This window comes from Odocoileus virginianus, chromosome 10 (assembly GCF_023699985.2).
Source record: "Odocoileus virginianus isolate 20LAN1187 ecotype Illinois chromosome 10, Ovbor_1.2, whole genome shotgun sequence".
NCBI classification, from domain to species: domain Eukaryota; kingdom Metazoa; phylum Chordata; class Mammalia; order Artiodactyla; family Cervidae; genus Odocoileus; species Odocoileus virginianus.
In genome coordinates this window covers 36,083,716-36,111,620 of record NC_069683.1, presented here as the reverse complement: position 1 = coordinate 36,111,620, position 27,905 = coordinate 36,083,716, and the positions used below count along the sequence as shown (strand labels likewise).

Sequence of the window (27,905 nt, the reverse complement as noted above, 5' to 3'; positions counted from 1 at the left end):
CGTCTGGGCTCAGAGTCTTAAGTGAGAATTCTCATTACATGTCCCCCTCAGGAACTCTGGGGTATTATTAGCAGTGGCCTTTGAAGACCAGGCTGCCAGTGGCCATGTCCTTCCGGGTCCCTACCTGCTGAGAGCAGGGGTGAATGAGTGCTTCTCTAGGTGAGCTAGGAAGGTATGGAGCCGGGGGAGGTTGGCAGACCTCAGTCTTGGATTGTGACATCGTGGACTAATGGTGGGGGTGTTTTTGAGGATCCCATGGATGATTCTATTCAAATGGTCTCTGATCCAGCTTTGGGGGAATGTGTCCCAAGTTCTTGAAGACAGGTGACTTGCTTACCTATCCTTCAGATGCCTAGGAATGAACTGTAAACATTAGCAGGGAGATTTCCTTACCTGAGCATGGTAGCTGAGTGTCAGCTGCAACGTAGAAGTGAAACTTTAAAATCAGTGGCTCTTACTGGAGTCATCTGGCAGAGGAATAGAGAAGCCTCCAGAGAATCAGCAGCAGGGGTAACATTTTAAGGATAGAAAGACACAGTTGTCAACCGCTTTGGACTCAGCCAGACAAGAATGCCTGGGGTTCTGGTGCTTCTGTTGGTGTGGTCTGTGTCACAGGCCACTGAGATTATCCCCAGGGTCTCCCCTCCCCCTTCCCAGAGCAGATGATCAGGGGAAAAAGATCAATCACCAGGGCGAGACAGTGTCTTAAGAGTGGACTTAAAGAATCAGCCAAAAAAATCTGCAAGAGGCTGGGCATTCAGTCAGCAGAGACCAGCTCAGAGAGAGAGTCCCAAAAGGGAGGTGACAACACTCTGAGAAACGCACTTCTTGGATTTGTTTACTGCTTACATCTCCTCTTGTGGTAACTGCCCATTCTTACCCATTCTGCCGAGATCTGAGGAGTCGTTTTCTGTTTCTGCTGTGGGATTGGAACAGTTTGAGATTCACCACAGTCATTCCAGTTACAAAGTTATATGTTAGCCATTTCCATTTTAAAATTGGAGCCTGTGTCGGGCAGACTCACTCTTGTAAGGAAGCTGCAAGGCAGGGAGAGAGGATTAGCCCCACTTCACAGATGAAGACACTGAGGCACAGCTGAGTAGCTCAGGATCATCCAGTGAGCAGTAGAAGAGCTGGAATTTGAGCCCTAATTAGGGATTCATGCTCAGCTTAATATGTTTAGAATGATTATACCTGTTGGGTTTTTTTTTTAAGCTATTGATTTGTTTTCAAATCACGCACTTGTGGTTTGGGGACTACCCCACACACATGCATATATATTTCCTCCAAATTCTTAGGGATCCAGTTTCTGTTACTCTGGGGATGGGCAGGGGACTGAATTCTCGTGCCACCAGTGTCCTATGGGCAGCTGCGCCAGTATCAGGTGATTTGTTTCAGGGTCACATAGGCCCTCGAGAACTGTTTCCCAGTGGCCCCGTCTTGCTCGCCACCATCCCTGCTCCTCCTCTCACCTCTGCACACTCTTCCTAAGGACCTGAAGAAGCCACACCAGTCCCCAGCACGCTCCCTGACCCCCCACTCCCATCCCCATGGCCTGTGCTCTTGGCTCCCTACCCCTGGGACCAGAGATTGAGTTCTTTAGTGCCCTGCTTCTCAATTTAGTGCAAAAAGTCCCCTGGGGGTGCGTCCATGGCAGTGCGTCTGCAGTACTCAATTCCCCAGGATAAGCAAGATGCCTGTTCCTAGAGAATCATGGTTATTGTAAGACTGTTGTGAGGGGTGGTGGAGTTTAGGTACTTTAACCATTTAAACAACTGTTTTCGTGTTTGAGTATACATAGATGTAGTATAGAAAGAAATGAAAAGCTTCAAAGGGGCGGCTTGGTCTTCTAGTGCCAGATTTCCCCTGAACAGGGCTGGGCACTGCTGTGTTGGGAGAGCGTGGCAATGAGAACCCATCAAGGAAAGAAACAAGCCCGCACAAGGCACAAGTCTGGGAGGGGACCCAAGCGAGGTCACACAGCCAGGCGGTGGAGGGCTGGGCTCCAGAGGCCGACGTCTGGGTTCACCCCAGTTTCCCTACTTTGTACCTGGATGACCAGGTAAGCTCCTGACTTCTGTGTCTCCGTCTTCTCATCTCAGAATGGAGCAATGTTTATCTTAAGGATTCTGCTTTCAGGATTAAAGGGAATAATGCCCCTAACAGAACTTATTGCACCACTGGCAGGTGATGGGAGCTGAATTCACAGGGCCCACTACCATTATCAGGGTCACAGGGCTCCTGAGGGGAGCTGGGACAGCATAGGTCCTGCTCTTTTTGTCTCTAGAAATGAGCTGGGAGAGGGAGTGAGCATGAAATTACCAAGTGTGCCCAGAAGGCCGAGGGGTGGTGAGCTGCAGCGATGGGGTCAGCTCCAGGCTGAGCGTCTGTGGCTCTGTGGGCCTGGATGAGCCCCTGCACGGGCAAAGGAAAACTTGCAGATGCCCTGGAAGGTGGCTAGCCTTACCCTCGGCAAGGCAGCACTTGCGAAGCAGGAGCTCTCATGTGCGGTTACATGTATTTTCTGTTGACAGTCAAAAGAAAAAAAGGAATCTTTTCAAGTGGTCCACCTGCAGACAAAAGCTTTCAAGCAATGGGGCAACTTAGTGTGGAATGATGGGATCAGCACTTGATTCACCTGATGTGGCTCTTCTGGTGAATCCTGCTCACACTTCATGAATTTGCATGTGCTAGGATTAAGAGCAGAAACAAATAAACCAAAACCTCAGTCCTGAAAGAGTGTGAGTTAAAGGGAGTGGCCCGCCCAGTGCAAAAGGGTGTATTCCTGTTGCTTGAATGAAATACAAAACCAGATTGTACTGGCTAAGAGAAATAGGAGTTGGGACTAGGAGAGTCCCCCTCTATCCTCCACCCCCAACTCTGAGAACAGCTTTCTTTGTTGAGCGAATACACCTGAGGCAAGCTTTCTTCACCCCTCCTCCCACTCACAGTCAGGTAAGTCCTGCCAGATGCCCCAGAGGGAATAAAGAGTCCAATGATAACTCACAGACTCCTACATGAAATCAAAGCTTTGCTCACATCTTTTCACTGGAATAAAGAAATGAAATGGGCACTGCCCTCAGAGATGCCAGATCAAGCCCACGTGTTGGGATTTTCTAGACAGAAAATCATTTATTTTTGGTCCATTTCAATATTTATAGCAGTGCACATGTAAATCATTTCAGCTCCCAATTGTTGGAGCAAATTAATCTTTCACAAGCCACTCAGCAGCGAGGTTAGAAGATAAACAGTAGGTGAAACAGTACACGCTCCCCTGTATGTGAACCTTCCTGTTATAATACAATAAATGCCTACATTTGAGCTCACTACATCCAATGAGTGCCACTCTCTCCATTCACGTGGCAGCCCCAGCTGCCCCCTGCTACCTCTGCCCTGCTGAGGGAGTTCTCTGATCAACCACCTGGGTGGGACATGCTGCCATTTTCAGTTTGGAAAGAAAAGCCTGTAAATCTGCTTCCTGGGAAGACAGACATTGCTGAATTGTTATCTGCCTCCAGAATGCAGAAAACATCAATTTCATTGCAGCTCATCAGAGTTGGAAACACCTGCCACTTCCTTTCTCAGTTGCAATTAACATGCTGCATCTCAACATTGATTGTTTCCAAGCAGCCTTACACTGCCAAAGTCAAGGTTTAAATGAAAGAGTATAACCTGATATTATTTTTCACGGTTTTAGAAACATGAACACACTTGTGTTTTTATTGCCAAAGAAGCACTACAAATAGTTGGGGGGATAAGTCTTTGTACTTGAGATAAACGTGAGTAGAATAGGTTGATGCTTACAATAAAAATCATTCTTTATTCTTGTATTTATTTGGAGTTGTACTTATTTATCTTTGAGTTTACTTGTGGGTAGAGGAATAATGTTATATCTGTATTTTTCACCTAGCACAGGGCTGCTGAATCCCATGGTTATTTGGAAGATGTTTATTAAACAAATAAATAGATGAATGGTTTGGGAGAGCAAGCTTAATTTAAGAACTGTCCTCTTGGTCCAACTTACATAAAATTCTGAAGTTTTAATCATGAGCCTTTCTTTCAAGTTAAAAGCTGTGTGAGGTTATGGAATATGACCCGAGGCTGGGGTTTTCTGTTTCATCCTAAACGGTTCAGCCTTGATCCCAAGTGTTATTTTATGGAAAAGTAAAGGCTCCGTCTGTTTTCAACATGATCCTACTCATACTGCCTACACAGAAACTTTTCAAATGCTACAACATTTTACCTTTTGAGAGTCTCAGAACATTCTCTGTTGTAATCATTTAACATAGTTCAACAGCCACAATATTTATGTCCTTTGGAAATGATCATTAAAATGGTTTTTAAGTACTGGGAAAACTGAAAGCTAGAGTAAGGAGAAGGCTGTTAAATATAAGGTTTATGTTTTAACTTGGCCAGATAAGACTCAGCCTTACACCACAGAATATAATCTTTGGAAGAGAAAATGAGCAAATTTCTTCTCTCATCTATTAACAGAATACTGGGGCCAAGAACCACCTTCTTTTTTGGCCCTCTTGGGAAAATCTTCTTTTAAGACTGAAATAGAACAAGTTAAAATAAGTGGTACTTAATTCTTTCACACAAAACCAACCCAGACATGACACATTTGAGCATCATCTGTTAAATATATGCAAGCATCAAATGATGACTAAGCTTGAATATTTCTACCCATTCTGGAAGGAAAACTGAAGTTATGTCTTTCTTAAAATGAATTAACATTCTGGTACATCTGTAGTCTTACCTCTAAATGTCTGATGGCAGAAAGCATTATTTTGACTATCTCCATAAATCTTTAATACTATATAACTTAATGCCTCAAACCTCTGGGTTATTTGTATATTAAATAGCTTATTTACTGATAGCTTAGTGTTAATAGGTCTTCTCCAAATTATAACACAGGAAAACCAGAATTACGAGGAAATCACCTTAACCATTTCCACCAAATATATAAATAAATAAAAATAGAAGTTTTCAGAGAGAGAGGGAGAGAAATAGATGCTTGCATATATTTCCTAATAATAGAATTCAGGCACTAGAAGACCTGATCATGTTAAAAAAGAAAAAGGAAGGAGAGAAGAAAGAAAAAGAACCACAACCTTTAGAACTTGGTATACCATGGAAAGGTTGCGTCTTAATACTATCCAGAACGGTGGCTGACTCTGGAAACGCAGGCACACTTCTAAGTTCCAGCCTGATCAGCTGACCAGATTGTCGTGTATGGACAGCATCTCAGACAAAAGTGGATTATGGGTCAACTTCTATTGAGGAAAGTTAGCTCTCCAGGCAGTTGCAAAGCACCATTTGTCCAACAATACATACATTTAAACACTTGCTGACACGAGAGAGGCCAAACATACAATGACTTCTTCAGTCTCCCACTTGTCAATGATGGACTGACTCCTCAAAGAGTCTCACTGAGGGAAAATAATCAAATACTTTAGAACAACAAATCACCATTTAAAATCTTTTCTTTGGTTTCCATATGAACCATCAAAATGTCCCAGGAATCCCATGTCAGTGCACAAACTCCATCTCCCAGCTTTTTTTTTTCCCATGGAAAATGCCACCAAAAAAAAAAAAAAAAATCCTTTATCCAATTTGGGATTTGGTGAATGGGGCCCCTGCACCTCACTCCACCTTGAAGGCAGAAGTGGCCTTGTCTTGTCCTGTGGAGTTCCTGGAAGCCCCTGTAGAGAGTGTCAGAGACATTTCTCTGTTTGGACCTAAGGAGACCACCGCTGAAAAGCATCCTTCACCCTTGATCACTAGAATGTTCACTTTCAGTAGCAGCATCAACCTCACTAATATTTTATCAACAAATGAGTTTTCCTTTTTGCCATTACCAGCAGATATAAAAAAGTACTTCAAAATTCTTCTTTTTTTAAAATATTGGTTCTGTCTTTAAAAATTATTCATCTTCTAAAAATGTTTTTCACTATATTCTGGGGAAATAAAGAGAGTGCTCTGAAAAAAAAAGAAAAAGCTTTTCTAAGCCAACAGCATTTGGTGAAAACTAACAATCCTGCTGGTATGAAGTTGAAGTTTTATTTCCTTTTTTCTTTCTTTTTTTTTTAATAAAATTAAGGCTCAAATGTTCTATTAAATTCTCATTGCTTATGTATATTATATTAAGGCTTATAAATACACCTGGTGAATTAAATTCACCCTGGATTGAATTAACACCTGCTATATGAGTTATTTGCTTTATGTAATCAGTAATCTCAAGGTTTCTTCCCTTTCTCTGGAAGCACAATTTAAATATTAACCTAATCTTTAAACAGTGGCTACTTCTTTCTGACATTTGAAAACCAGTCACCCGTGCAAAGAAAAGGCAAATATGGATATAGTAATGAAAAGGCAGCTTCTTAAAAATCTTAAGATGTGTAACTCAATGAATTGGGAAGAGAAATGATGAAAGGAGCAGGAAAACTGATCTCTGTGTCACTCTTTATAGAAAACAATGCTGATTATCTGCCAAAGTCATCTTCAATCTGAGAGACCAGCTGAAGTTGACTGCCTATTTCAAAAGAGTCTCGATATTTTCTTCATAATCATCTCTGGAAGTATCTTAGGCAGCTGGAGTACATACGAGAGAATCTTAATTATTTCAAAAAATACTGCAGCATGGTATAAGTTACGTTTCAGGTCTAACATCCTTTGAAAGGAGGAACGAGTGAGTGTGGGGTGCTTGGCCTGATCTGGTCGTCAGCTTGCTCCCCGTGGGGCCTGCTCACGTCCTGCTCAGCTGACAGCCCCGAGAGAATATAAAGCTTTCAAAGTGCTGGTCTTCGGCCTTCTCTCTGATGCGTTGTTCCTCTAAGGAATCCACCAGTTTGTCCCTTTGCTCAATCACTTGCATCATCTCCGTGAGTATTTCTTGCTCTTCATTCAGATCATTCTCATCTTTCTGGCTCTCTACAAAAAGAAACAAAACAAAACAAAAAAACCAATAACAAACAAAAACGACACATTGGACTTTAGGTAACATTTGACCACAGAGGAGCTTTTGGCAGGGGTGTTCTTTATTATTCTGGACTTGTTCTGCTCTTTAATTTCTAAGGAGAAAACAAGGAAATGAATTTAACACCGGGGACCTGCCCTGCAAGACACAGATTAGAAAGGTGGCCGCTTTGTGCTGCTCTCAGCTCAGTTTTCATCTCGAGACTCTATATAAAGCAACAGGGAAAACCCCTTTGTGAGAAAAAGGAGTTCATACCAGCCAAGCCCTGCCAAGCCCTCCCACCTGTCCTCCCCTCCCCAAAAAGAAGCCAGCAAACCAAGGGCGGTTTTCCCTAAACGCATCTGAGCTACAGCAGAGCAATCTGTGAGAGAAGTTTCTAAGTAAACCGTCTGCATCAGTGGATGTTATTTCAATGACAAGAATCCTGTTTTCATTTGCAGTTAATAACACATTGCAGCCTTCTGAATAGAGACCAGGCTGCTGCCAAGTGAGGCTGAGGCTAGCTGCTGGGGGGACGTTTCCAGACTGTGACTAGGCTGCTCCCTTTTGCCTTCTGAGTGCATGACCTTCTTCCTAATTGGCCCGAGATGTTCAACTGCCTGGGGAAGATACGATTTGTTATAAAAGGAAGGAAAAGAGTAAGAAATTGGTAGTAATGACTTTCTGACACTCAAAATAGGATTCTCAAGGCAGATCTTAAGTTTTGTCAGATTATTGCCTTGGGAGAAGACTTTATGTATTATTCCATTAACCCCTCTTGTTTAATGCATGGGGACGAGGCAGTGAGCTGGATCCCAGAGTAGAGATGGTACCACTGTCTCTTGCCTCAGGCTGTGTTCTGAGACTGGCATCAGGAATAAGGGGGACATGACAAAAGGGAAATAAAGAGGCAATATTGCCTTCGCAGCTCACGTTTTATGGGAGGGAGGAGCAAGAGGCAGGAGAAACTGAAGGTGGAGCCCTGGGCTCCAGTCTCTCCACTCTGGGCCTTGGAATCCTCCAAGGGGGCTTCTATCCTATCATTTGATGGGAACACTGGGGGCCAAGGGACCCTTGCCCTGACCCTTGCTTGGAACTCCAGAAAGTCATCAGTTGGAAAGGCACCCTAGGTATAAACATGGGACAGGCGAACTTCATGGTTGGGCAGAGAAGAGGGGTCTGGGTGGGGCTCCCCAGATCCTGAGTTGCTATGTGTGGCACACAGAGGCAGTGGCCAGAAGTGTCCACTTGGCCCAGAGGTGCAAAGGTCGCTGGCCACTGGGCTGGCCACGGTGCTCCTTCTGGTGAGGGATGAGGTGGCCCCACAGTGCAGACTGTCTGGTAGACTGTCTGGCCAGGCTGAGTGGAGGATGCATGGAGGCGAGGCTGAGTAAGGCTAGGAGTGAGGCTCCAGGCACGCTGAGAGGATGGCCAGGCTATGGTCACGCCAGCCACACACCTGGCTGCAAATGGCAGCAGCGTGCAGCCTAATGACAGGAGACAACTGCATGGGGGTCAGTGGATCGGACCCATCCACACCAACTTCCAGTGCTGCAAAGTCACGCAGACCTGCCTCTCACTAACACCTGGTGGTCACCTTTAAGGATCGAGCAGATGGAAGGGGTGGCAATCTGCAAGGCTGAACATTTTCATCCCAAAGAGACTGAGCATTTCCTGGAGGGACTTTTTAAATGTTTGCATCAGACTAAGTTTACCAGAAAAGCATATACTTTTGCTTTATTGACTACACCAAAGCCTTTGATTCTGTGGATCACAACAAACTGTGGAAAATTCTTAGAGAGGTGGGAATACCAGACCATCTGACCTGCCTCCTGACAAATCTGTATGCAGGTCAAAAAGCAACAGTTAGAACTGGATGTGGAAAAACAGACTGGTTTCAAATAGGAAAAGGAGTATGTCAGGGCTGTATATTGTCACTATGCTTATTTAACTTATATGCAGAATGCATCATGAGAAACGCTGGGCTGGATGAAGCACAAACTGGAATCAAGACTGCTGGGAGAAATATCAATAACCTCAGATATACAGATGACATCACCCTTATGGCAGAAAGTGAAGAAGAACTAAACAGCCTCTTGATGAAAGTGAAAGAGGAGAGTGAAAGAGTTGGCTTAAAAGTCAACATTCAGAAAACTAAGATCATGGCATCTGGTCCCATCACTTCATGCAAATAGATGGGGAAGCAATGGAAACAGTGAGAGACTTTTTTTTTTTTTGGTCTCCAAAGTCACTGCAGTTGGTGACTGCAGCCATGAAATTAAAAGATGCTTGCTCCTTGGAAGAAAAGCTATGACCAACCTAGACAGCATATTAAAAAACAGAGACAATATTCTACCAACAAAGGTCTGTCTAGTCAAAGCTATGGTTTTTCCAGTAATCATGTATGGATGTGAGAGTTGGACTATAAAGAAAGCCGAGAGCCAAAGAACTGATGCTTTTGAACTGTGGTGTTGGAGAAGGCTCTTGAGAGTCCCTTGGACTGCAAGGAGATCCAAGCAGTCACTCCTAAAGGAAATCAGTCCTGAATATTCACTGGAAGGACTGGTACTGAAGTTGAAACTCCAATACTTTGGCCACCTAATGCAAAGAACCAACTCATTGGAAAAGACCCTGGCACTGGGAAAGATTGAAGGCAGGAGAAGAAGGGGATGACAGAGGATGAGATGGTTGGATGGCATCAGCAGTGGGATGGACATGAATTTGAGTAAGCTCCAGGAGTTGGTGATGGACAGGGAAGCCTGGGATGCTGCAGTCCATGGGGTTGCAAAGAGTCGGACACGACTGAGTGACTAAACTGAACTGACTGAAGTTTACCAGAGAGGGAGTTCCCTTTCCTTTCCTCCTTCCTTCTTCTTTTTCTTCTTGCTAACTAGTGGAATGAAGCTTTTGTGCAAGATGACAAGGCAAAATGAAGAAACTACATTTTTTGGTACACCTTGGAAGAGTAAGAAAATGTATAACCATCACTCTTCAGTAAGAATTTTTTTTAAAAAGATTCAAAAGTGGCTCATGAGTCTTTTGTGATATGTATTTTACCACCCTGAGCCAGAGTAAATTAAAAATTTTTTGAGATGTATAAATCAGATCTTAGTTGCCTACTATGATTTGTTAATTTAGGTATACTTCAGTATTCCTGCCCCTTATTTCATTATCAACACAGAGAAATTAAAAATTTCAACCTCAATTTTGGTTTGTCATTGGTGGAAACATCTGAGCCCCTTCTGACAATTAAAAGATGATGTATACTACTTTTATCAGTTCTATACAGAGCAATTGTATAAAGATTTTGATAAATAATCTGCCTGCAGTGTAGCAGACTCAGGTTTGATCCCTGAATTGGGAAGATCCCCTGAAGAAGGGAATGGCTACCCACTCCATTATTCTTGCCTGGAGAATTCCATGGACAGAAGAGCCTGGCAGGCTATAGTCCATGGGGTCATAAGGAGTCGGACATGACTAAGTGACTAACACTTTGGCTTCATATTACCACTTTTATCTGTTCTGTACGGAGCAGTTCTATAAGGATTTTGTTAAAAATAGTTTTCTATTGCTGTAAAGAGACAATCTACAAACACTATTATGTGAGACAGAATAGGAGATCCTGAGTCTGTAATCTGTTCCCAAGTCATAGCCCCATCATTTACCTTGAGCATGCTTTTTAAGTTCTCAGAGACTCAGTTTTCCAATCTGTAAAGTGGAGTAACATATCTGAGAATGATCATGATAACATCTCATATTTACTATTGTTCTGTACCAGGTAACCCTATAGGTAGGTGTAATATATGGTCCATGATGTATACAGAAAAGATTTAATTTGCTCTTTTAGACTTTGGTCTCAATGTAGGAAAGCCATGCATGGATCTGGCCCCCATAAACACACAGGCACAAAACAGTGACTATGCCTCATGGGTTGGAACCAATAAGTCAGTATATGGTATTAGTTTATTCCAACTCTCCCTCCATCTTGGTGGAAATAATTTTCTCACATGTGAGGCCCTGGCCCAGTTGTGGTAGGAAGGATGTGTCCTTTCCCATCTTCGGTGCCTGGTAGAACCATACCAGCCTTCCTCTCACTGTGGAAACACGAACATCATGGCCCTCATCTCACTGTGTTATAATTACCGGTCTGAGTGCCAGTCTCCCCAGGGAGGCCACAGGACAGGGCTGCTCTTCTCCATCTGCCAGGCCCACTCTAAATTCTCAACAAACGTTTGTTAAATGAATGGATGGATGAGTGAATGAAGCTGTGAATGAATGACTTCACTCCCGTTAGCACATGGGTTGGGATGGAGCAAAATGCTGCTCTCCCAGCCCTAGTGAGCAAAGCAAGGAGGGACTTGCTGGGCTCTAGTGGGGGCAGAAGCAGCTGGCTCTGTGCCCCCTCTGGCTCCCAGGCTGGTGGCACCAGACAGGAAGAGTACTCTGCTCTACAAAGTGTAGCATGTTCTGGTCAAGTGTCTGCATAGGAAAAACATCTTTAACAAAGGCCTGAAACACATCACCGTACTCACCTTCCTGGAGCATTTTCTCTCTTAATTTCTGCTCTAGTCTGCTTTGATGATCTTCCAGTTCTAGTTCGTGGGCCCTGGGAATGAGAAAACGTTCAGACTTTGTAAATACTGAAGACCTGTGTAGAGATATTGATTAATAAACCCATTGACCATAGCAACTGCTTTCCTTTTCCCTTATTAAGACTGGGGTCTTGGAATGCCTCTAAACCAGAAGTTTTGCTACTACTGCTGCTGATACCTTGAACTCAGTAGATACTGAAGAGCAGCTGAAGTTTGTGATGTGATCCCAGTGAACTTCTAGAAGGCCACACTGGAATGGATCATGAAGAAATGACTAGAATGGTAGAAGCAATGACAATCTAAAACTCCTCTCTTTTAGGGGCAACGTGACTTCAAGCATCACCTCTAACAACTCCCAAATCTTGGACTGTGGTAAGCAAGAAAACAAGGAGGAAACAGGAGTGAGGCATTTTGTCAGTGGAGGCAATAGTACTCAGACAACCACCCATCTGGTTGTAGGCAATGGTGAAAGAAGAACAGTGATGCTTTAGAGGAGTCAAGCTAGAGTGCTGACTACTCAGTGTGCCCACCAGCAAAGTCAAGAAGTCAGCTTTCGGTGAAAGTCAGATGGAACGTCATGACCTTTCAGTGCTTGATGATATGCCATGTAAATTACAGAACTTGTGTCAGCTCCCCACATGTTGGGCCATGTGGTAATGTAGAGGTTCCTCCAACCTCTGGGAATGCAGCCCTGGAGTTCTCAGGAGAAATGAGGGCCACAAACAAATGCGGCAGGGGTCAGAGGTGAGAGGTGAAAGGTGAAGTCACATGAGCCCTAAAAGGGAGACAATAGAGGAAAAAAAAGTTTGAAGACAGGAGCATGGGACTGCCTACATTTAGAAGCTAATCAAAAGAGATAGAAGTAGGGAAGAAGCAAGCAGAAGGTAGGAAGGATATACAGCATCACAGAAACCAAGAGAGGCAAGTTTTAGGAAAGAGAGGGGTCAAGGCTGTCCATTGCTACAGAGACACTGGAAAGGGTGAGGACTGACCCTCGGGCCCTGGGGCTTCCCTTCCAGCTACAGCTGCAGGCTGTGTGCGTATCTGCTACAGCACTGGGTCACTTTACTACACCCTGTTGTTGCTGTTATTACTTGGGCCAAGGTCCATACTTTGTTCAATATTCTGCCTTTTGTTACTGACACTGAACTTCCCTTGACCCACTCTAGCTCCCAATAGAAATGCACCACTCAGATTTTCCTTTAAGAAAGGACTTTGTGGAAGGAGTGTACTGTGTAGTAAGCTGACAGCTGCAGCAGAATCCACTTCAATGTGCTGAAGCCACACTGTCCCCCAGCACAGCGGTGGTGCTGGAGCTTGGCCATTTCTGCCCCACTTTGGACTCCTCGGATGGGCAGCCTTGGCTGGTGCTCCCTTTGGCCTGGCTCAGATTTTTCTCAGGGCTGCTCTGCAGTCTGAAGCTCCTCCTGCTAGTCCTCCTCCCCTCCCCTCTCCTTTCACAGGTGTCAGGACTGCAGGGAGGTCTGAAGATTTCACTTTCATTCCCGCTCCCTTTTTCCTTCCTTCTGTTATATCTCTTGTGCTTCTAATTCTGTCCCGGTACCTGCTTTCCCAAGGGACTCAAAATCACACACCAGTCTAAGACATTTCTCCTTGTTCACCCAGGCCTTTCTCCAAACTAGAAGCTGTCCTCTACCAGAGCTCTTGTCTGGCTCACACTCCAAGTTCTCCTCCTTGGACTCTTTTGGAGGAGAACGTTCCCTCTGACAGCGTACCAGTAAGGGAAGCCCCAGTCACCGAGCAGTCACCATCCCCCTGACCTTCGTAGGTAGGGCCTGTGCACTGAACACTCCTGCTACAAGTCTTCACAGAGCAATTGCTGTTTTTTTATTTTTCTCATGCTGTGTGCTTGCATGTCCATCTCCAAAAACCATGAGATCCTTGAAGGCAGGGACTGGGGCCTGGTTCATCTTTACTTCCACAGTACCCAGCACAGTTCCTGGCACAGAGATTATGCTTGATAGTTGTTTGTTGAATGAATTTTATGATTTAAATCTAGCCCAAAGGCAGATGGTATGGTTGTGTAAAAAGGGCTTTGTGGTCAGGTGGATGTGGACAAATTACTTTGCTGAATCTCAGCATGTGCATCAATATAAAAAATAGTAATAGAAAAAATAATTACAGATGAGCCCTGCCTCCCCACGCCTGGCATTTCCTTCCATGTCAGTGGCCCTTGATGAGTATAAGTCCTGGCTGCTTCTTTCCACTTTCACTCTTAGATTCACTCTCACCCCAGGAGTGGTAAATTTGGGAAGAACAGGGAAACACAGCTGACTCCTCACCTGGGATCAGCCTGCCTGCAGCAAACATGTGTTCCCTGGGTACACATCATGTATAAATACACATATTTATACACACATATGTAATGAGCCAAAGTAAAATATACTCTGGATCACTGCCAACAATGTTTAAAATCAACTGCTCTGGGGAATTCTCTCTACTCTGACAGCTACTGATTAAAAGTTCTTTTGATAAGGAATAGATTATAGAAATTGTACCTCCCCATCCGTGTCTCAGCCTGTATACCTACCTGCCTACTGAATATCCCACTCACTACTAAATTCAAGTTGCTCAAAACAACTAGCTGTATGTTAAATATGAAAATTGTTAAGAGAGTAAATTCTAAGAGTTCTATCAGAAAAAAATGTTTCTATTTCTTTCATTTTGTATCGATATTTTTGCATGAGATGCTGGATGTTCTCTAAACTTCCTGTGATAATCATTTCATGATATATGTCAATCAAATCATTGCACTATATACTTTAAACTTACACAGTATTGTATGTCAATCACATCTCAATAAAACTGGAAGAAAAAAAACCAACTATAACTTTAAAAAAAAAGTGTTCTCTTACTCTGAGCCTTGCTAGTGGTCTAGGGCAAGATTTCCCACCTTGACACTACTGAGATTTGGGGCTGGATAATCCTGTGATGGTGAAGGAAGTGGGGATCCCTGTGGAATGTTCGGTAGCACCCTTGACCTCTCCTCTCTAGATATCAGTAGCACCTCCCAGTTGTCTTAGACAAAAATGTCTTCAGATATTGCCAAATATCCCTGGAAGGAGGAAGCAGAGATGGAAATTGCCCCCAGGTGAGACCCACTGGTCTTAGGTAAAAGCCTTACCCCTGAGAAGCAAGTGATTCACTATGCTCTGTGACTAGGTCGGTAAGTATGTCTAATTCTGAAGTTTGGTTCCATGGTGAACCCCCAAGTGATCCTAACCCCTAGAATCTTTGAATGTGACCTTATTTGGAAAAGAGTCTTTGAGGATGGGAAGTTAAGAACCTTGAGATGAAAATATTCTGGATTATCCTGGTGGGCTCTAAACCGAGTGGCAAGTATTCCTACAAGAGACAAAAGAGCAGACACAGACACAGAGAAAAGGCCGCATGAAGATAGAGGCAGAGTCTGGAGAGATGCAGCCACAAGCCAAGGGATGCTTGGAGCCTGCTGAGCCAAAGAGGGAAGGAAAGATTCTTCCCCAGAGCCTGGCCCCACTAACATCTCAATTTCAGTCTTCCAGAACTGTGAGAGAATACCTCTCTGTTATTATAAGCCACCCTGTTTGTGGTAACATGGTAGTCCAGCCCTAGGAAATGGATATAGTTAGCAAGATTTCTTGGACTCTCATATTTAGCCAAACTAGCCATGATCAGTAATAAATGGTTTAGTTTAACATTCCATCTGTTTACCCAGTAGTCTTATTTCTTGCCCAATTCAGAATCCAGGCAGAGAAAAGGGATAGAATTTATTAGACCCCTTTAAGACTCCCAAAATTATTTCTCAGGGTTGGGTGAAAATGAAATGAGTCAGCATAAGTGAAAGCACCCAGTACAACCTGTGGTGCTTAGCCAGTTTATATTAAATGTTACTTTCTTTCCCTCCAGGATGATGACAAGTAAAGTGACTCTCAACTTTCTCAGAGTGCAGTGAGATCCATCTCTACTTTCTGATCTCCCAGCCAGACTGCAGCCTCTTATCCAGAGGACAGCCAGACAGATGTCCACCTTCAATATATTAAAGCCACAAAGAATGGTCAGGCAGATCTCAGCAAGCCCTTTCCGTCGTTCACACTCAGAGGCCAGGCATATGCTTCCCCATTGAGGATGTGTGACTGCAGGTGGGTCCCCCCTGCCCTGGGGGGCAGAAATGGACTGCAAGTACCTTATCGACATGCCCTCCAGCTCCAGACCTATTACCTGAAATCATTTTAGCCATAGGACTCCACAGCAGAGAACAGAAAACTGAAGACTCTCTGTACTAATGCCAGCATGATATGCAAGACCTCAAATACCAATTTGTCTCAATCACAATTCTGTATGCACAAGGAGAAAAATCCTGGGACTTCAACTGAGGAGGGTGGGCCATCCCACTGCCACCCCCCTCCCCCGCTTGCTTTTAGGCCTCACTGTTATCCGTGTTGCCTTACTTACATGATCAGGAGCTCTGACTCATATCGCATTAATTTATTCTTCTCCAGAACCAGCTTAAGCCATTCCTGCAAAAGCTGTGCTTCATCCTGTGTGCCTGAATCTGCTTAAGAAATCAATGGCAAATGGGTTAGATTGGCATTTCTCTTCCCATGATCAAACTGCTTTGAAGCTACTTTAGGGGGCCATGTTTGTAGCAAAAAGGGCTCTGCAGGTGGCAGCCCCCTGATGGCCTGTTGAAGTCTCAAGGTCATGGGCATAACAAATAAAACACACCTGTGCATGCTCTGGGACAGTCCTCTTGGACATTTAGAGCATGAATACTTTCAGTTCGAAGGGTCATATACCCTTGACAATGGCCTGCCACACTAATGACCCTCCTCTGAATATTTGAGTGTCTTCCATAAAATTTCTATATATTTGTATATCATATCCACCACCAAAGAAAGCCCTAATAACCCTGCTGGTTACTCTCTCCTCCTCTTCTGAATCGAATGCCTACTGAGTGCCCAGGTGGTGCTCCCTTCATGGGGCAAGAAGGTTCACATACCATTTGGTTACAGAAGAATGGTAATTGGCATTTTGGTTTTTTTGCACAAAGAAAAGCCAAATGATTAGAGGGGGAAGGTTATTAGCTTTGAGTCTCATAGGGAAAAAGTTTTATCCATACATGCTTATAACTTAGATTATGACCTTTATTCCTTTATTAAACAGAAGAATTACCATGATAAAATTCACATTGCTTTTATATATTTAGTGTTAGATGCTAAATGTTTAGATAATAAAATGTTAAAATTTGGGAATGTTTGAGAAGTAGTAACATCAGTGGCTTTCCAGTATTTCACCCTGAAATGGAAATACAAGCTATGTTGCAAAGCTCATGGCCATCCTCCAAGGATTTAACTTGGTAGGTCCCATTGTTGTTGTTCGTTGTTCAGTTGCTAAGTCATGTCTGACTCTTGCAACCCTATGAGAACTGCAGCATGCCAGGCTTCCCTGTCCTTCACTATCTCCTGGAGTTTGCTCAAACTCATCCATTGAGTCAGTGATGCCATCCAACCGTCTCATCCTCTGTCCCAAAGGCAGGGAGGAAAACAGGGCAGTCAGAAGATGTGTGTGACCTTGGGAGAGTTGTTTAACCTCTCAGAACCTCTGCTGCTTCACGGGATAAACCAAACAAGAAGGCACACAGGTAATAGAATAATAATAAAGAGCTGCTGTTTATAATGCAGGGTTACCTGCCAGCCAATGGGCTAAGTACCTTACATGCAATACCTCATTGAATCCTCACAACAAACTCACCAGTAGGTTTCCTTATTATCACCACTTGATGGCTGAAGAAACAGAAGTTTGAAAGATTAGAATAACTTGCTCCAGCTCACAATTAGTAAGTGGCAGAGCCAGGGCTTGAGTTCAGGAGAGCCTTATCCTAAGCTCATACTCTTCTCTGCCTGTATACTCCTCTCCCCTCTTCATTACTCCCTCCCTTCCTCTCACAGCCCCGTAAAGTAAATAAAGCCCCTAGCACATTGCCTTGCACGTTGCAAAGTCATCCATAAAAATGACTTCTCTTTCTCCCTGGCTCCTTGATCATTCTTTTATTGATATGGAAACTGGGGTCCAGAGTGATTGATGTGCAATGTCCCAAATTATATATTTAGTTAATGTACAAACTGGTGTTACAATGCAGAACTTGATTCTGATGAATTCATTCATTCATTCATTCATTCATTCAATAACACCTGTTTACAGAATAGGAGTCGGGTATTGCCTTAGGTACGGGGATACAGTGCTAGATAATGCTACTTATCACCAGAATTTTGGAGATGGTAAGGCATGGTTCCTGCTGAAAAGGGTATTGTTAGATAATCTTTTGGATCAGATAGACCAAAAAGCTAGAATAAAATAGAATATCAGAAAACTGTTGCCACAACAAAAAAAGGACTTGGAATACATAGAAGGGAGGGTTTTCCTGATCAAGATATGAGGCTAGGCTTCCCAGGGGAGGTGGTGTTTGAACTGGGGTATTGAAGAAAGGATGACACTTTGAGAGGAAACACTGAGGGTGGGAGAGAACATTTCAGTAAGAAGGAACAATATGAGTAAACACAAGAGGATAGAAGATGGTGGAGACAGAGGTCAAGGAGGGCGAAGGGGACACAGAGGGTGGAGAATGAGACCTCAAAGCGTATGACCTTCTCATCACAGAGGCCCCTGAATGCCATGCTAAGGCTTCTGCACTTTATGCTGTAAATACAAAGGGACACTAAAGGTCTTTGAGTGGGAGAATGATACCTGAAGCAGGAAGGATTAAAAGGGAAAGAGAAATAAGTGTTATTCTTTCTTAGGTTTCTTGAATGAATGGATGGATGAATGAATAAAAGAACTTATAAGCCCGTTGAGTACCAACATCTTCTGAGCATTGTTGGTGGTGCTGAGGGACAGGGATGAATAAGCACTGGCTCCAGTTGTCCAGGAAACTGGGACCTTCAATCCAGTGGGGAAACCAACACCACACAGCCAAACAGGGTACAATGTGCCCCCTGCCATGCAACACAGGAGGGAAGTGATTCATCATGTGTGGAGGAAGTGGGGGAAACCTCAGAGAGGAGACAGCAGGTGAGCTCAGTCTAAGTGGATGGGTGGGAGTTTTCCAGGGGCAGGAGGAGGTGAAGAACAAGGCATTCCAGGGCATTGGTTGCTGAATGGAAGAATAAAATTTATAGACTGCAGATCATATATATGACATAGATGTTAAAAGCATATACTTTAAACTCAGACTTAGGATCCAACTTCCATTCTTTGACCTGTCACTGTGGAGGCTTGAGCTCTTAACAGCCTCCCTGAGCCTCAGTCTCCTCATCTGTTTAAAGATACAATGGGATTGTGCATACAGAGACCTTAACCCAGCCCTGGCACTGAGTATAAACTCAGTAATGGTCATTATTCAAATGATGTAATGCACATGATGGAAGATCACTTAGGAGTCATCTCTCCCAGCCATGGAGGGCACAAAGGAATTTCCTCTCCCACCCTCCGCTCCAGTCTCTACAGTAATTCTCCATGAATGGTGGAATGCCCTGCTGTTCAAGAAGCCCACTGCAGACCTGTGTACTCTCAAGTACTGGGAACTTCTATTGCTCGTCAATGGGTTGGCTATTCGCCACTGAGTCCAGTTTTGCTCTCTGGAGGCAAATAGAGACCATATAACTGTATTTTACATGAAAGACATTCAGATATTTGAAGACTGGTCTCATGATCCACTGTAGTTTTCTTATTTCAGAGTCAATACCTCTAGGTCATTTATAATTTTATCATAAAAGAACTGTCCACCTCTATTTGCCTTCTAATTTCCCAGAACACACCTTAAGAAGAGTCCAGAATCAAACAAAATATCAACAACCCAGAATGGAGAGACACACTTACATCTTCACCTTGTGCCCTGGAATTGAGGTATCCTTTCAGAAGCGGTGTCTTCACCTGGCTCTTCCTAACTTGCAGTTGAATCTTGTCTTTCCACACGAGGAGTGGTGAAGTCTGAGGACTTCATGTTCAATTTGTGCAACTGGTCTTCTTCTAAACCTAATTCAAGACTTACTTGTGCCGTGTTAAATACCATCTTATTTTGTTCCATTAAGGGGAAATCTTTGGGATATTTTATTCACCTGATACATTTCTCCTAGTTTGGGATTTCTGTGAATTGGTAAATAGGGCATCTTCCACCTTCATGTGACATTGAAAAATGAAACATCAGGTGGAACTGGACCAAAAACAGAGCCGTCTATCCCCTCAGGGACCTTTCTTACCCTTTGGGCAAGACTATTCTACAAATTTTAAATGCATGGCACCCAACTAGCATCATCCAGCCCCCATTTCTATACCTTGTCCACTAGGATCTTATAAAAAACCTTAATAACAAGACAATTTTCCAAAATCAAGCTTCACAAAGCCTGCTGTGTCCATTGGCATGACAAATCTCAAAATACCACCCAGAAGAGGAAATGACATTTGTTTTCCACAGCATGTAAGTAAATGGCAGTGGTTCCTAAATTTCTGTCTATTATTATTTCTGTCTAAATATCCACAGTTTCTTTAATAATTCTTTCTAGAATTTTGACAAAGATCAGAACTCATGTTTCTTTCTCATATAAAACTAGAAAATATACCCATTTCTAGTCTTTTGGTTCTGGAATTTTTCCTGAGTTTTCAAAGACTGGGGTCATTTCTGCAAGTTATTTCAACACTGGGGGGTTAACTCGGTCAATAAGCAAATTCTGATTGAGTAAGGTCATATCGAAGACATACTCTATTGTGAACGTATCATCTTTCACCACGGCTGAGAAACCTGAATTCCTCGCTCTCCCATTTCTCTCACCTATCCAGGTTTAATTTCCTCATCTAGATATTTGTTTAACATTTCTAGATTGAGGGCCATTTTCCTTGATTAAGAAAACAGAAAAGCTGAGAGTAGAAAACCTTGCCTCTCCCCAGTCATGTAACATTAAACCATCTGTCTCAGCTCTGGGGCTATCCTTGCCTTGTTCTCAATCCAAAAGAAACAGCACTGTTCTGCTGTCTTGAGAGTATTTTGTTGTTGATTTTCAGATCCAGCCTCTTTGCTACACTCACTTACAGGTTCAATCCAGACTATTATACTGCATTCCATTTCCCTTCTTCAGTCTTTCTTGTGTGTCTTTCTAAAATGTGAGAGTTGTGCAGCCTCATTGATTTCTACTGATGCTGTATTCAAAAAACACAGATTGAACTGAATCAATCAATTTAATTTACTTTCTTGAGTGGAATAATTTGCAATTTTATAGCCTACAGTTTATTTTTAGACTCTTCCTTTCCTCAGTAGTCAAAATTACTTTCGGGGATCTTTGAACATAGAATCAAGTGCAGATTTCTAGGGAATCTGCTTTCCCAAAGCACTGGGTGCAGGTGCCTGGCCCAGGCTTGCCTTGCTCTCAACCCAAACAATGCACTGAGATTTACATCACCTCACTGCCACCCACCAGAGAGCTTCCCTGTAGGTCCTAATGAAGTCTCGAGGAGCATTGCTCCTCACTGCAGATGTAGTAGAGTGAAGAGGCAGAGGGAGTGGGCTTTGAGATTGATCAGACCTGTCTGTCCCACTTACAATATGTGACCTTGGTCAAGTAACCTCACCTCTTTCTGCCTTAGTCTCCTCCCTTAAAAAATGGGGGTGGGGACTTCCCTGGCAGTCCAGTGGTTAAGACTGCCACTGCAGGGGTCATGGGTTTGATCTAAGATTGGGGAACTAAGAGCCCACATGCTGCTTATGCAGCCAAAAAAAAAAAAAAGAGAGAGAGAGAGAAATGCAGTGATCATAGTCTCTGTCTCATAATGGGTTATGGGGGTGAAATGACAAAATGCATGTAAGATGTTGACCACGGTGCTTGGTACATAGTAAACACTCAGTAAATCGAAACATTATTACTACTGTGCTGTTGCTTCTTCCAGCATCTAGTTCTATGTTTCTGCATGGACTATTTGCTGTATCTCTCTAAAACTCAGCTAGAGTGTAATCCCTGACTTGATTACCTACGGCCAAACTTTGTCAAGTAACTTCCCTTGAGATTAATAAAAGCACTTAAATAATAATATGTATAATTTTGTCTCCACGTAAACAGAAAGATCATATGGCTAGATCATCAGCACTTGCTTGGGAGGAAGCCCAGAGACTGCCTACACAGTCTGTGAGCTCAGCCACACCTCCAGCTGGTCTCACGGCTGCTGGGGAACTGGAAACCCTTCCAGGACAGAGAGGTGACTGGCATCTGGGAACCAGGATGCAGCTAGAATGGTGCAACCTGAAGGCGAGCAGCCTCTGGCTATGACGAGAACAGCCCGGCTACCTCACCCTCACTGCCACCCCTGCTGTGGTCATCTTGGACCGGTTCTTCCTCTGTTCCTATGCCCTCGTAACACACTCTCTCCTAGACAAAATGCAAGGATCCTCTTGTTAGGCAATTAAAGTTATCAAAACTCAACATAAAACAACTTTTTACTAATGGGATCATATAAATTGTCCCTCTTGTCCCTAGCGAGCTCTCAAAAAAACAAAGCAAATTTTGTCACTCCCTACTGAAATTCAATGCTCCGCCCCCCACCCCAAACATATACACAACTGAGTTTAAATCACCTAGCCTGACAGCATTTAGTCCCTGCTCACAATAGAGGGATTAGCACTTAACGTCCAGAACTTTTTTCTCAGTGGAGAATAACAGACTAAATGAACAATCTATTCTTTAAAGTCATGGCTTTTTAACCATTTCCTTTCGTTGGTAATGCTGAATGCTCCTCTGTGTATTGGTATGTGGTTTTTCCAAGTTGGTCTTGTGTTGCTCTCTGATTCACAACTATCTAAGTCTTTAGATGTGATTTCCCACCTCCTTAGAATCTATGAGAAGTTCTACTTTGGTTTTCCCTGCAATTCTGTCAATGCCCTTGACATCCTCAGTGATGATCTGGAGCATGAAAGGGCATTAGAGTAATCACAGCTAGAATCCTTGGTAGCAGTGGGCAAGCATCTCCCTCAGATGGCAGGTTTCAGCCTGTGCCTCTGGCTCTCTGGCCTCTGGTCAGCTCTTAGCACCTGTGCACACCCGTGGACTTATTTCATTTCATCTCTAGCCAGGCCTCCTGTACCCAGCACTCTGGGTACTTGATTTCCCACAGCTTCTTACACACGATAGTGGTAATCCACTGGGGGTCTGGTCTGATTCAGTCTTGACAAAAACTGGACACTGGGAAAGTAGGTCATGATTTCATTCTGGGAGTCAAGGACTGCAGCTGAAAACCATAAACTCTAGCCCTTCCTTTATTAAACAGCTTTTTGTTTTTGTTTTGCTTTTAGCTACAAATCTAGTCACCATAAATGAAGTTTTCTTGCTTTTGAATTTTACTGAAATGATATAATATATGTAGTCTTCTACAACTTGCTTATTTTAAATTCTTTCTCTATGTTTCTAAAATGCCTCTATGCTGCTCATTTTCACTGCTGTATTTATAATATTCATTTGTATGTGCCACAGTTAACTGTACTACAGTTTATCCATTTTTCTGTTAATGGATAGCTAGGTTGTTGGTAGTAGTTTGCTACTGTGAACATTGTTGTATATATCTTCTGGTTAATGTGGGTATGAGTTTCTCTGGAATATATAATTAGGAATGAAATTCTTGAGTAGTAGGTATGCAAATGTTCAGCTTTTCAGCATAAAGTCAAATTGTTTTCCAAAGTTTTGTGGCTGTTTATACGCCCACTAACATTGAATAAAAGCTCCCTTTGTTCCTCACCCTTGCCAAATACTTAGTATTATCAGATTTTATAAGTTTTTGAAAATTTAATAGTTTAGCTCACACTGCAGTATAAATTTGCATTTTCCTAATTACTAATGACGATTCTTCTGTGAGACCTAGGACTTCCCTGGTGGCAGAGATGGTAAACAATCTGCCTGCAATGCAGGAGACCTGGGTTCGATCCCTGGATTGGAAAGATCCTCTGGAGAAGGGAATATCAACCCACTTCAGTATCCTTGCTGGAGAATCCCATGGACAGAGGACCCTGGCAGGCTACAGTCAGAGGGGTCACAAAGAGTTGGACACAACTGAATGACTAAAACTATTACTATTCTTTTGTGAAATGTATATTTATACCATTCACCTATTTTTATATGGAGTTGTTTATCTCTTATTGATTTGTAAGCATTTTACATATTCTGGAATACTGGATATTTGTTATATTTATTACACATGTATTTTCCAAATTAGTAGGTTTCCTTTTCTGGTTATATTTGTTGCAAATTTGTTTTTCAAATTAGTGGCTTATTTTTTCCTTTCCTTTATGATGTCTATAGACTACCAACTTGAGGTCTAAGAGATTCTTAACATTTCAAATTAAAGTCTTTAATTTTTATGACATTGATTATATGGTTTAAGATAAGGTTCAACTTCATTTTTTTCCTGTATGGAAAGCCAGCTGTCCCAGAATCACTTATCTCCTGTGAACTGCAATGCTACTGCTGGCTTATATCAAGTTTTCATATATGTGAGATTATATTTGGGTGTGTTGATTGCTTTCAGTGAAGTATTAAAATTGGCTCCATAAAGGATGTGCATATTTTTTCTTAGATTTATTCCTAGGCACATTGTGTTTTTATGCTAATGTAAGTGATATCTTCTTTGTTATTTCATTTTCTAGAAACCAATGCTGAGATATGGAAATGCAATTGATTTTTCTATTTTGATCTTTTTTCCAATCACATGGTATAGACTGACTCTTATTATTTAAAAAAAATTATCTGTACATTCTTTTGGGTTTCTATGTGGTTAATTCTATCATCTGGAAATGACAAAAATTTGTTTCTTCCTTTCCAAACCTTGTGCTATTTTATCCTTGTCTTACTGTACTGGCTATGTCTCCTGTGCAATATTGAATAGAAGAGGTGATAGCAAGCATCCTCGTCTATTACTGATTTTAAAAGAAATGCTTCTAATATTTTAAACATTGCTGTTTAAACAATTAAACAATGCTGTTTGCTACAGGGTTTTGGAAGATATGTTTCAAATTCAGAAAGTTGTGACTCAGCAATTTCACTTCTAAGGGCACAAAAACACCAGTTTGAAAAGATATATGAAGCCTATGTTCACTGCAGCATTATTTACAATAGCAAGATGTAGAAACAACCTGTGTCCATTAAATGATGAATGGATTTTTAAAATGTGGTATATATACAAAATATTAGCCATTAAAGAACAGTGAAATCCTGTCATTTGACAACACGAATGGATCTTGAAGTTACTATGCTATGAGAAGTCACACAGAGAAAAATGAGTACCATAGGATTTCATTCATGTGTGGAATCCAAAAAACAAAACTGAACAAACAAAATAAAACAAAAACAAAGTCATAGATACAGAGATCAGAGCAGTGATTACCTGAAAGGAAGGAGTAGAGGGTAGATGAAATGGGTAAAAGGGGGTCAACTGTATGATGACTAGATTTGTGGAGGTGACCACTCTCTAGTGTATACAGACATCAAATTGTCATGCTGTACACTGAAACTTATATAATACAAAAAAATTTAAGCTTCAAGAAGGCAAAATAAAAAGTTCTTTTTTTGCTGAAAGGTTTTATCCTAAATGAATGTTGAACTTTGTTAAATTATATTTTCTTCTTCTATTGAAAAATCATATGGTTTTCTCTTTAATTTGTTAATATGAGGATTGCTAAGTCACCCTTAGAATGTCAAATTTTAAAATGAATTGAATTAAATGTTCATTATATTCTTTTATCTTTTTGAATCTTTTTTATACCTATGGTTATGTCTGTTTCTTTCACTCATTATTTATTTCTTCTCTTTTATTTAAAAAAATCAATTTAAGAGGACTGCCTTTAGTCTTTTGACTTTTTCAATGAACAAACATTTGGCTTATTTGACCCTATTTTATCTTTATTCTCTATTTCATTTACATTTGTTCATATATTTATTATCTTCTTTCTTTAGGTTTATTTTGTTCTTCATTTTCTAAGTGAAGTTGGACACTTAGCTCATTGATTTAAGCCCTTCTTCTTTTCTAATAAAACTATTTAAGGCGATACCTCTAAGAACCATTTGCACTGCATCCCATGAGTTTTGATCTATTGTTTTCCCTTTCATATTTACTATATTTAAAATTTCAAAGTATCTTTTAAAATACCTTTATAATTTTTTTGACCCAGAAGAAATGTATAGTTTTACTTTCCAAATGCATGGTTTAAAAAAAATACCCTTTGGTTATTGATTACTAAGTTAGTTACATTGTAGTATAGAATGTGGCCTTATAATATAGATTCTCTGAGATTTACTTTATGAACCAACATGGTCAATTTTTATAAATCATCATGTCAACTTGAAAAGAACACACATCCTCTAATTTGGGAGTGCAGGGTTTTATACCTATGCCTAAAAAATTCCATGGATGGAGGAGCCTGGTGGGCTACACTCCATGGGGTCACAAAGAATCAGCCACGACTGAATGACTTTACTTTCTTTCTTTCTTTATTAAAGTTATTAACTGCAGTGTTCAAACTTATAGTAATGTTTTGTCTGTTTGACTCTTATTAATGGAGAGATATAGTAAAACCCTGGTGGCTCAGACGGTAAAGCGTCTGCCTACAATGCGGGAGGCCCGGGTTCGATCCCCGGGTCAGGAAGATCCCTTGGAGAAGGAAATGGCAACCCACTCCAGTCTTGCCTGGAAAATCCCATGGACAGAGGAGCCTGGTGGGCTACAGTCCACAGGGTCCCAAAGCGTTGGACATGACTGAGCGACTTCACTTTCATAGTTTTTACTCCTCCTGCCATGATAATAGAAATTTCTCCCTGAAGTCTTGTCATTTTTTGTTTTATATATTTTGAGGCTGCTATAGGCCCAACATTTTAAACTGTCATAATCTTCTTGGTGAGTTGGTCATTTTAAAATTATGTAGTGATCCTGTTTATTGCTAATCATAGTTTTGTTACTAAATGCTAATTATCTGGGCTTCCCAGGAGGCACTAGTGGTAAAGAACCTGCCTGCCATTACAGGAGATATAAGAGACATGGGTTTGATGAATTTATGCTAGCTTTATTTGTTTTATTTAGCTAGTATATACTTGCCATTTTTTTTTAAACTTTTCACTTATTTATGCTTTGTACATGTCTACTAAATAGCATATAAATGGTTATTGTTTTGATCATTAACTTTCACTACAATTATTGAGATATTTAGACTTGTTTTCTATCATCTTTGTGCTTTCTATCTTTTTAAAAATGCTTTAAAATTTCTGTTTAGAATTGAATTGGGGGTTTGGTTTGGTTGATTATTTTTTCTTATTTCTTCTCCCTGTTTCCCCTAGTTGATTTGAAGTTATACATTTTTTCCTATTCTTTTCATAATTATAGTTAAAATTTAAATAGGCATTTTAAAATATTCTCAGCTCAGTTCAGTTGCTCAGTCATGTCTGACTCTTTGCGACCCCATGGACTGCAGCACACCAGGCCTCCCAGTCCATCACCAATTCCCGGAGTTTACTCAAATTCATGTCCACTGAGTCAGTGATGCAATCCAACCATCTCATTCTCTGTCGTCTACTTCTCCTCCTGCCTTCAATCTTTCCCAGCATCAGGGTCTTTTCCAATGAGTCGGTTCTTTGCATCAGGTGGCCAAAGTATTGGAGTTTCAGCTTCAACATCAATATTTACAATTAACACCCAGGACTGATCTCCTTTAGGATGGACTGGTTGGATCTCCTTGCAGTCCAGGGGGACTCTCAAGAGTCTTCTCTAACACCACAGTTCAAAAGCATCAATTCATTAATTTTTAAATATTCTAACAAAGTCTAACCTTAATAAATATTTTAGTTTCCTTTTAAACAACATAAGGACCCTGGAATGCTTTACTTCTAATCATTCAACTCCCAACTTATGTTCATTTTAGTCCAGTATTTTAGTTCTATCTTTGAAAAAAAAAAAAAAACAAAACCCATGCTATTTTATATTGACAATGTTTTACTTACGTGTTTATTCTTTTTTTGCATTCACCATTTCTTCTTGAATATTTCAGATCAACCTCTTAGGCTTATCTTTTTTTTTTTCTGCTTAAAGCATATTTGCTAGAATTTTGTCTGTAGGTAATTTGTTGATTTGGCTTGAATCTCATTCTGAGTGGCTCACTTTTTTGTGTTTTGGGTGATTTTAAAAATTATTATTATAAGCTCATAGTTTACTGAATTTAGTCTGTCTGAATCCTGAGAGCCTAACCTGAAGCATGGTCTCTGATACAGAATCTACAATTGGTCTTAGAGTTCTAGAGACCTGGCTTAACATGGGAATCCCAAGGTTAGCTCCTCTACTTT

At 41.7% G+C, this 27,905-nt stretch overlaps 1 protein-coding gene across 1 annotated transcript in view; it reads right to left on the bottom strand.

The window, feature by feature from the left end:
- Positions 1 to 6,453: 6,453 nt before the first annotated feature.
- MICAL2 (microtubule associated monooxygenase, calponin and LIM domain containing 2) overlaps positions 6,454 to 27,905 on the bottom strand; it is a 229,848-nt gene continuing 208,396 nt past the window's right edge. The window contains exons 35-37 of the mRNA XM_070473390.1: positions 16,006 to 16,105; positions 11,491 to 11,564; positions 6,454 to 6,933 (exon numbers count right to left, since the gene is read on the bottom strand). Coding sequence (XP_070329491.1) covers positions 6,749 to 6,933; positions 11,491 to 11,564; positions 16,006 to 16,105 — 359 coding nt within the window. The 3' untranslated portion in view covers positions 6,454 to 6,748. The remainder of the gene's footprint in view (positions 6,934 to 11,490; positions 11,565 to 16,005; positions 16,106 to 27,905) is intronic.